Raw genomic sequence first — 8947 nt, forward strand, 5'->3', positions numbered from 1 at the left:
ATGGCAAGTTATAGATCTAGTTTTAGTCCTGTTGATAATTAACTCAGTATTTACATTTTAGAGGTAGATATCTTCTCACATTTGTAAAAGAGTAACCGGAACGTTTCTTCCGTTGGGTTCCGTTATCGTTAGTTAGCCGAACAATTAGCCAACACCAGCTAACAGTCCTCTAATGTGACATGTTCCTTCTTTCTTTCTTTCTTTCTTTCTTTCTTTTTAAGCTCTTAACGTCGTTAATGGTCGTTGTTTAATCTACACTAACCTCACCGTGATACCCCTCAAAAGCACAGGCAGTGACATAAATACTCAGTAGCATAATAAGCAACATAATTGATGAATTTTCTTGTTATCGTGTCCTCGAGAGACGCTTTTTGACGCTAAGTTAGCGAGTTGACTTTGTAGTTCTGCGTTGTTGTTCTCACATATACCGCCTTTTTCTTTCTTTTCCTTCAGTTGGAGCACGTTGGAGGGTACTTTAAGTCCGCTGTGTTTATCGGGAGCCCACATACAACAGTAAACCATGCCTACGGTGGTCTTAATGGACGTGTCTCTGTCCATGACTCGGCCAGTGGCTCAGGATGGCAGCGAGGAGTTTCAGAGGAAAAACCTGGCTGTCCACGGACTGAACATGTTGTTTGAACACATGGCGTCAAACTACCGCATGGAGTTCACAACGCTGATGGCTTTCTCTTCCCTCTGGGAGCTCTTGGTGCCTTTTACCAGAGACTACAATGCATTACAGGTGTGTTGCACAAGTGTGCGTGTTTTCTTGAGGGTCAAACTCAAGCAGTGGAAAGGAGTACGAGTTTGGAGAAGAGTTGGACATGATCTATTTAATGTCTTTTCTGTACAGGAGGCTCTGAGCAACCTGGAAGACTATGACAAGACCTGTGTTGAATCCGCCCTTCAAGGGGTTAGTAACGTGGTACAGCAGGAGTGGGGCAGTGCCTGTCCCTGTCAGGTATTTTGAGTCCTTTTTATACAGTGTCAGTTTAGTATTAATTAGATAAAGATGGTGGTGTATGGTCAAATCATGTTTTCATAGTGATTCCAGCAAGCGATGCCCGTTTATTGTTACACAGGCTTATGTTTTTGTGTCTCCTTCCTTTGTCCTGTAGATGGTAATGGTTACGGATGGATCTCTTGGTATTGGAAAGGGTTCCCTACGTCACTCCCTGCAAACACTGAAGCAGCGTGGGGATGACAAGAAGTTCCCACTCCCTTTCCCTTTCCCCACCAAACTGTTCATCATGTGTGTAGCCAATGCAGAGGAGGTACTGAGTCACCGTTTTTTGCTGACTGTTCAACAATTAATTAATAGGTTGTGCATGATTTAAGTACTCAACATGTCTAAATTATTAAAGCAGAGAGAGATTGAAGTCAGTGTTTGACCTGGGGAAAGGATGAGTGTATTATTTTATTTGTCACTTGTCTGGTGTGACCAGGAAGTTTCTGTTGCTTCCATGTCAAGCTAATGGTAAATCAGTGCTTGTAATAGATTTGTTAGCTGCAACAAATGCAACCCCCTGTTTTGTGTAATTACAGTTACAGATGACTGACGCCATGGACAACTTGGAAGAACTGCTTCGTCTCAGTGGAGGGGATGGACAGATCTTCACTATGGAGGGGGCACTTTGCATGAAGAGTGTACAGGCCATGTTTGGGTATGACCCTTACTGGGGGAATAATCCAGGAGAAAAAATTACTTTTCCATGTTTTTGTAGGTACTAAGGAACCGTGGCTATTGTATGTCTCTGTATGTCTTTAGGAGGTTGATTGATCACGCGTACTCTCCCTTCCACGCCGTCCTGCATTGTGGGAACCTGTCGTCAGACGTTCAGGTGTTCCCTCGACCTGAGCCTGTTGTGATGGATGAAGAAGTGGAGCCCATGCCCCGAGCAGTCAGCACAGGTATCCAGCTGTCTTTTAAATTGAATGATTTAAAGTTAGATTGAAACTATTTTTTTTCCCCCTTTAACACATCTTCATTCTTTTATACTTGTTTCAGATTTGGAAATTGTGGGCTTCATTGAAATTGGTGACATTTCCAGTCCTCCTGTTATATCCAGACACTTGGTACTGCCTATTGCTGTAAACAAAGGTTAGTGCTGGAAATGTGTGGTGTTGTTCTAAAGCAAAACTATAGTGTACATGTGTAGACAAATGAGTTGTACAACCTGCCCAGGCCTTGTTGCTTTTTGTTTAACTGATTTTCTCAGAAAATGTCCAGATTTTCTTCAAAGGAGCAGATCGTTTTAAACTGATTTTCACCTGCACTGCACTGTCCCCACACTTAAAAAGTTGTTCCCTACTTCAACACTACTGTCTTTTTGCAACAAGGATGGCTTCCAGTAAATCAGATTAAAGGGAAATAGGTAACAAATGCAAACAAAAGTGTTTGTAATGCAAATAATATTTTTAAAATAGCATTTTTACATAGATAATGGTCACCTTTTATATTCAAAGTAAGCACATTTTTAAAATATAAAAATGTATGAGCCCTCAGTATGCCACATGTCAGATAGGGTTAGTGATGGTATGATCAATGTTTTTCTTTTAATTTGTTCTTGATTTCAGAGGTGGATGAAGTTGGCGCAGGAGCCACAGATGAGCTTGAGGAGGAACCCTCTGCCAGTCAAATGGCAGGCAAAAGTCCCAATTTTTGCGTACTTTTACATGGCAGTCTTAAAGTTGAGGGCATGGTGGCACTGGTCCAGCTGGGGTGAGATGCAACAGAATTCAATTTAAATTTATTCTAATTATTAGGATTTAATCAATTTATTAAAATATTTTATGAAGAAATTGCCTAAATCAAGCTTACTCTTCCTCAGGCCAGAGTGGTATGGCATGCTGTACTCCCAAGCAGACAGCAAGAAGAAATCAAACCTGATGATGTCTCTGTTTGACCCTGGTCCAGAGCCTCTGCCTTGGCTGGGCAAGATCTCACATTTGGGACCAATATCAGGTAACTCCTCGCCCCTTCATTGTGTCAGGTGTCGTTGCAGACACATAACAAACATACTGTTTAAGTCTTTGCTAGTTCCTAATTCCTGAAGGCATAATTTTAATAGTATGACATTTTTGGGATATTGTTATATGTAACCTATGTACAGATTGTTTATTCCTGCTGAGCAATGTATGTGTACATAAGCACTTAATAATTTACAGAGTTGGGTTGCTTTGATTGTGATACTGACTGTACTCTGTTTGATTCACTGTCTGGTATTTCAGAGGCTGCTGAAAATCCCTATGGAGAGGATGACAGTAAAAGTCCTTTCCCCGTGCAGCCCTCGGTCAAACGCAGCTATGCCCAGAACGTCACTGTGTGGATTAAAGCCAGTGGACTACAGGTACACTGTATTATGGCACTGTTGTTTGTTGAAGTCATATATACTAACAGTGGAATGGAACTGGGTTAATGCTTACTGATGATGATGTTCAAGTCATATGGTCATACGGTTTTGTAGAAACCAAACAAATGTGGACACCTCACAGCAGCTAAAGTCCGTAATTCAGTGCAATTAAACCTAACTTCAATGGATATGGTGTTAAATGGTTGAAGCACAGTATTTTAACCCTCACACACAACTGTACAACCGTCCTGATCCAAAAATGATGTGAACGCTCGTAATTTATCGTGGGAATCTTTCACATCTGTGAATGTGGTATGAGGCTGTGTGGTTACTGAGGTATGTACCGTTAAGAGCCTTAGCCATGTTTTCCTGTTTCTGTTGGTTCTGTTAACATGTTACCATGAATATTGAGTCAATATTGAACATTTTTGGGGGGTCATTTATGCTTATGTTATTTCATTATACAGACTGATGTGCAGAAGATCCTGAGGAATGCAAGGAAACTGCCAGATAAAACTCAAACCTTCTATAAGGTAATTTCTTAAAGTAACTATTAACTAGAATATTGATGTTTTGATCATTTAAAATTACTCATTTGATTGTTTGAATCTGTCAGGAACTTAACCGGCTTAGGAAGGCTGCCTTGGCGTTCGGTTTCTGGGAGCTCCTGAAAGGAGTGGCTGATCTGCTGGAGAGAGAGTGCACCCTGCTGCCAGACTCGGCCCATCCGGATGCTGCTTTCCAGCTGTCCCATGCCGCACAGCAACTCAAACTGGCCAGCACTGGTGACTCCCAGTATGCTGCTTTTGATCACAACATTGTTCCCATGCACACTGACTTCTCAAGCTGAGCCACATCTGAAATTTGTAATAGACTAAAATACAGCAGCCCCAGCCTGTGTGGACCAAGGTGGAGAACTGTGTGTGCTGAATGTTCATCATCAAAGGAGCTGCTTCAATAACCTTCATGTGGAACCTAAATGAGTCCAATTGATACTCCTTCTTTGACACTGCCTGAACATGGCAAAACATACATTACATGTTTGAAAGATGTTCATGTGTACATAGTTTTTTTTAAACATGTTCCTTTGTAGGATATTTTTCACAAATTAACCAGATTTAAGTTTCATTTTTATTCACTGTCAAATAACAGGAGCCTTAGGAAATTGTGACAAAGTAATGAAACAGTAAAATGAGGAAGGGATATAAATATAACTTTTTTCATAGGTCATTGTTGAGCATAGGGGCACAACATGTTCTCTGTATTTTAGCAGTAGCCCTGAGGTTGGTGGAACGGTTCAGAAATCTGGAATAATATACAGTATTTGTTGAGAAAGTTGCAGATATCTTCATTCATACATAAATTATCAAACAAAGATTAAAAGGAAAAAAGAACACAGTATGCTTATTACAGCTCTTCACTAATACTTACTTATCTCTTACAGACTAATGTCTAAGAGAACTCAATGACCAGTAAATAAGAGTGTAAATGCAATGATGAAATACTGAGTCATCTGTAGGGTGTTCATGTTAACCACAATTGAAATTATTTTAGTGAGGAAAAATAACCTCTTAACGAAAACAACAACTGATTTGACTGAAGCATGGTTTATGAGGAATTGTCTTGAAAGAAGAAATAAGCAGGCAGCAAAGGTGTTTGAGTGTTGTTTGTGTTGAATCTCAATTTGCTTTCCTCTTCTTGGTACGGAAACGCCTCTTCCTCTGCTTGTAAAGATGGCGGAAGTTGATAAAAAGCCCTGAAGTGGGGGAAGGAACCAAAAGGTTGATATTATAACATAGCGTACGTTCAGAAGTCTAAATATATGTATGACTCATGTTTTTATCTTCACACTTACCCAGAAACATGAGAACAAGATAGATGTGCAGGAAGTAAGAGAAGCCGATAGAGGTGCCGATGGCTTTTGGCAGAGGAATGCTGAAGAGTTTGGTCTCATCAAAGATTGGAATCGATTGTATCACGGCAACGGCTACATGGGGTTTGGAGACAAGATTCATTTTGGTACTTGTGTGTGAAGAATAATCATTAATGGATTGAGAGAAGTAAACAAGCTCACCTTCAGCTATAACACCTAACGGGTACAGTGGTATCCAGATTGTGTACCGCAGCCAGGTCAGAGTTTTCCACTCTGTGTTGAAACAGCCCAGCATGTAGAACGGATACCTGAAATGAGTGCATCATGTAAGTTTTCACTAAGACTCACCTGGCATGTTGCTATTAATCAACTGATACAAGGCAACCATTAACAGCCCATCCTGAAAACAATGTAGCTTAAATGACCTGCTCTTGTTTTGATTCTTTTAATGCCAATTGCTGCACCCGTCTGCTGCTTGGTACAAGTTAACTTGAAACCTTTTGTCTGTTAAATTGGGTCTTCAGTTATTCTTGAAGTGATGATGCTGCACTTAACGGATTTGCATTACGGCATTTTACTGACAGCGTGCTTAGGTCAACAGTTAATGCCACCGATGCCATACTGCAACCGTTTGCTGTTGGGCTAAAACAAACTATTAATTTCAAAATTGATGAATCTGCTGATTATTCTCCCAACTAATTGTTTAGTCTTTAAAACAGTGACAAGCACAGTCTTGTGCTCTAGGACATTGTGGTAGACATTTTACACTGTAAATGTCTATCACAATGTCAGAGAGCACAAAGTGATGCCATTAAATGTCTTGTTTTGTCCGAACAACAGTCCATAACCCAAAATATTCAATTTACTTAATTAAAAGCTAAGACAATTCTCAAATTTGTGAAGTTGAAACCATCAGATGTTTGGCTTTTTTTTTTGCTTAAAAAAAACGACAGTGGCTATAATTAAGATAGGAAGTACAATAATCTCATGTAAGTGCACTTATAAAAAGTCCACAAGTCAGCAGAAACCTATGTCTTTACTAAGTCCATTTGCATGACTATTCACCATAAATGCAAATGCATATTTACCTAAAAATCTCAATGGCGCTCCACAGATAGAACACGAAGAACACAACTGGCCGGTTGTGCATTTCCTCCAAACTGCCGAAAATGATGAAGAGGATAAAATTCCTTCCAACCACCTAGTAAAAGAACAAGAACACTTATTAACAAATTAGTACTTACACTATGTATGTATTGCATTTCTGTCATTGTGCAAAGCAGGTGTCACTGGACATCATGAAATTCAAACTCGGGCAAATGAGCATCCCACACCTGTATAAGAGTTGGAATAACACCTGTCCGGACTACACCAAAAGCAGCGTTGAGGACCTCTACTGCTGCCAGGATCTGGCAGAAGAACATCACATCCGAAATGGTGTGAAATGTGTCGTAGAGAGAATCTGAAGTGAGAGTAGCGTCATAAATATTCGGTCTTACCAGGTTTTTATGAAGAAACTGATCAATGAAACTTTGAAGCCACAACAGTCTTATATTTACTCACCTTGGCCAAAGATAAAGAGCCGCACTGTCATGTTGACAAAGATCCATGAAAAACCAAGAAACTGTACAAGGTTGTATACAAACAAAAATCCAGTTTTCAGGCTGACAAACCCTGAAACATTTGAAAGAAAGAAAGAAAAATCATTGAGGCAACCGATGAGACTTTAGAGAAACAGGCATTCATCCAGGCAGTTCACTCACCTTCCTCTTTATGCCTTGAAGCCTTCAGCCGGTTCCTTTTCTCCTCCTTTTCCAGGTAAAAAAATATATTTGTTCATGACACTCAATACACGCAATATTGACTTCAACACAACAGATGCACAGGGTTGTACGTTAATATGCTTCACTGATGTAAATATTTATTTCACCTTTTCCCGGATCTCCATTTCAGCGTCTGACTCGTCCAGCCAGCTGTCAAAGTCAGGTGCCAGGAAGACTGGTTTGCGCTCCTGTACCACCAATCTTTCCCACCAGCCTCGCTGCTCTTTCCGCACTGTAATATTCACCTGCCGCTGTGTGGACCTGTGGGTCACCTGGACACACACACGTTCATTTAATGAGCAGCACAGTCAGCAAAGCTAGAAGACATTAAGTATGAAAGTAACTGTGGTCATATGGGACTAATATTAAAATGTATACATACCTCTGGCTTTACTGGTGAAAGAAACTCCAAGTTGAACTCATATTCATTTAGTCCTTTTGCACCATGGCCCCGGGCTACACACAAAATACCATAAAAATATGTTACACATCAGGAACTTTTAGAAATATTTCCATAGTTAAATGAACATGAAATGTATATTACCTCTGACTGAAGCACCTTTTCATGTACATGGACATCAATATTCTGCAAAAAGAAACAACTAATGAGCAGATGATGAAGCATACATCCTCCCAGTGTGAGTATTTAAGCAGCATATTACTGTTAAACTGTTAAATAAAACATTTTAAATTACTGATTAAATTAGACCTAATAACAACTAAGACTACCACTAACAATCTTATATCCATCAACAATAGTGACATTACCAGCCAGTAACAATGTCCTTGTTTTGAAGAAACTCAACACGGAAATGAGCGCTTTCACAAAACCTCCACCCTGAAATCAACTTTTGTTCCATGATACTGTATATAGAAGTAAATAAAAGAGGGCAAAAAGAGGGCAAAAGAGGCTCCCTTCCTGCAGCCCAGATCCGGTCAAAGGTGCACCTGGGTGATGCAACACACACAGTAACCCCTGCTAACCTCACCTATGGGGGAGGTGATAATGTTAACTCCACCGTTGCAATTCAAGTAGTGCCGAGGGGTAATTACAACCACACACATTTTTCTTAAACAATGGGATTCTTTATTAATAATAAAAATAAAAACAGCTTTCCTAGAATCAGGGGACACAGGGGGCTTTGTGAATATCCTCTAGTTATCAAAATGACTCCTCAGTTTATCACCAGATATGCAAATTGTACAGCAACCCATCGATGTGGCATTTACAAGGACCTGCACCCTTCATTTGCATTATTTAACAAGCAGAGGCGGTTGTGTTGCCCCACAGCCGGGTCCTGTCCACCCTCCTGTGAGCCTCACCTGAGCGGGTCTGTCAGCTCCCACTCCGCAGGTAGATTTCTTCATGGCGTTGAGCCAGTAAACGAGCGGTGTGAGAGTCATCGTTCCGTTTCCCTGGAGCTTCTTGTCTCAAACAAATATCACGACGGCTCGGACAATGAATGAAGCCGCCTCGCTTCATGCTAACGTTAGCTTCCGCTTCAAAGCTGCAGCTCAATTACCCAGAATGTTCTGCGAAAAGCGCGCTCCCGCCTGTCCGTCCGCGCAGCGACGTGCTCGTGCTAAAGGGAGCCGCTGGTTGTGCTCTCCTCTGATTGCTGGGCGGGTGAATATTTACGAAGTAGTCAGTTTAAGCGGATTAGAGGGAGCGCCACACGGCAGTTATTCGACTGGTCTTGGTGACATACTAATATGCAGACAGACGATCATGGTTCTGGTCTAAGACATTTCGTGTTCTTGTTGGGTGGTGACGGGAAGCGTTGCAGCCTGAAACTGCCTCTTTTGGTCCCCCAGCTCCTTCAGTCCCGTAAGGGTGAGCTGCTTTCGGATTTATTGAACTTGTATTTAGAGCCTGACTTAACCGCTTCCTTCTGTCT

General features: G+C 41.0%; 3 protein-coding genes across 4 annotated transcripts in view; 2 read left to right on the plus strand and 1 right to left on the minus strand.

Moving 5' to 3' along the window:
• Window positions 1–4754, plus strand: part of ints14 (integrator complex subunit 14) — a 4812-nt gene extending 58 nt beyond the window's left edge. Inside the window, exons 2-12 of one of the 2 annotated variants that reach the window (XM_035665090.1) lie at window positions 454–742; window positions 854–961; window positions 1119–1274; window positions 1546–1664; window positions 1769–1911; window positions 2009–2101; window positions 2578–2722; window positions 2832–2965; window positions 3232–3350; window positions 3821–3886; window positions 3970–4203. In XM_035665090.1, the coding sequence (XP_035520983.1) occupies window positions 521–742; window positions 854–961; window positions 1119–1274; window positions 1546–1664; window positions 1769–1911; window positions 2009–2101; window positions 2578–2722; window positions 2832–2965; window positions 3232–3350; window positions 3821–3886; window positions 3970–4203 (1539 nt within the window). In that variant the 5' untranslated portion in view covers window positions 454–520. Of the gene's footprint in view, window positions 1–453; window positions 743–853; window positions 962–1118; window positions 1275–1545; window positions 1665–1768; window positions 1912–2008; window positions 2102–2577; window positions 2723–2831; window positions 2966–3231; window positions 3351–3820; window positions 3887–3969 lie in introns of those variants that run through there. The other variant, XM_035665091.1, reaches the window with a different exon arrangement.
• On the minus strand, window positions 4471–7837 carry hacd3 (3-hydroxyacyl-CoA dehydratase 3). The gene is made up of 11 exons (XM_035665092.1): window positions 7818–7837; window positions 7594–7635; window positions 7432–7505; window positions 7157–7321; window positions 6990–7035; window positions 6790–6900; window positions 6561–6688; window positions 6315–6427; window positions 5428–5534; window positions 5209–5340; window positions 4471–5109 (listed from the first exon to the last, which is right to left on the minus strand). Exons 4-11 carry the CDS (start codon window positions 7172–7174, stop codon window positions 5033–5035), a joined length of 732 nt encoding a protein of 243 aa, XP_035520985.1. The 5' UTR covers window positions 7175–7321; window positions 7432–7505; window positions 7594–7635; window positions 7818–7837; the 3' UTR covers window positions 4471–5032.
• Window positions 7838–8577: 740 nt separating this feature from the next.
• Window positions 8578–8947, plus strand: part of ppcdc (phosphopantothenoylcysteine decarboxylase) — a 9139-nt gene continuing 8769 nt past the window's right edge. Inside the window, exon 1 of the mRNA XM_035664874.1 lies at window positions 8578–8676. Within this exon, the coding sequence (XP_035520767.1) occupies window positions 8578–8676 (99 nt within the window). The remainder of the gene's footprint in view (window positions 8677–8947) is intronic.

This window comes from Morone saxatilis, unplaced genomic scaffold, assembly GCF_004916995.1.
Source record: "Morone saxatilis isolate NCDOM2014 unplaced genomic scaffold, NCSU_SB_2.0 Contig2, whole genome shotgun sequence".
In the NCBI taxonomy this organism is placed as follows: domain Eukaryota; kingdom Metazoa; phylum Chordata; class Actinopteri; family Moronidae; genus Morone; species Morone saxatilis.

Bases quoted from the DNA above. Each gene is read 5' to 3' on its own strand.
- hacd3 (XM_035665092.1), bottom strand. The intron at 5,535-6,314 runs GTAAATATGCAT...CACTCATTTCAG, and splicing joins AGCGCCATTGAGATTTTTAG to GTATCCGTTCTACATGCTGG. The intron at 5,341-5,427 runs GTGAGCTTGTTT...AACCCCATGTAG, and splicing joins GTTAGGTGTTATAGCTGAAG to CCGTTGCCGTGATACAATCG.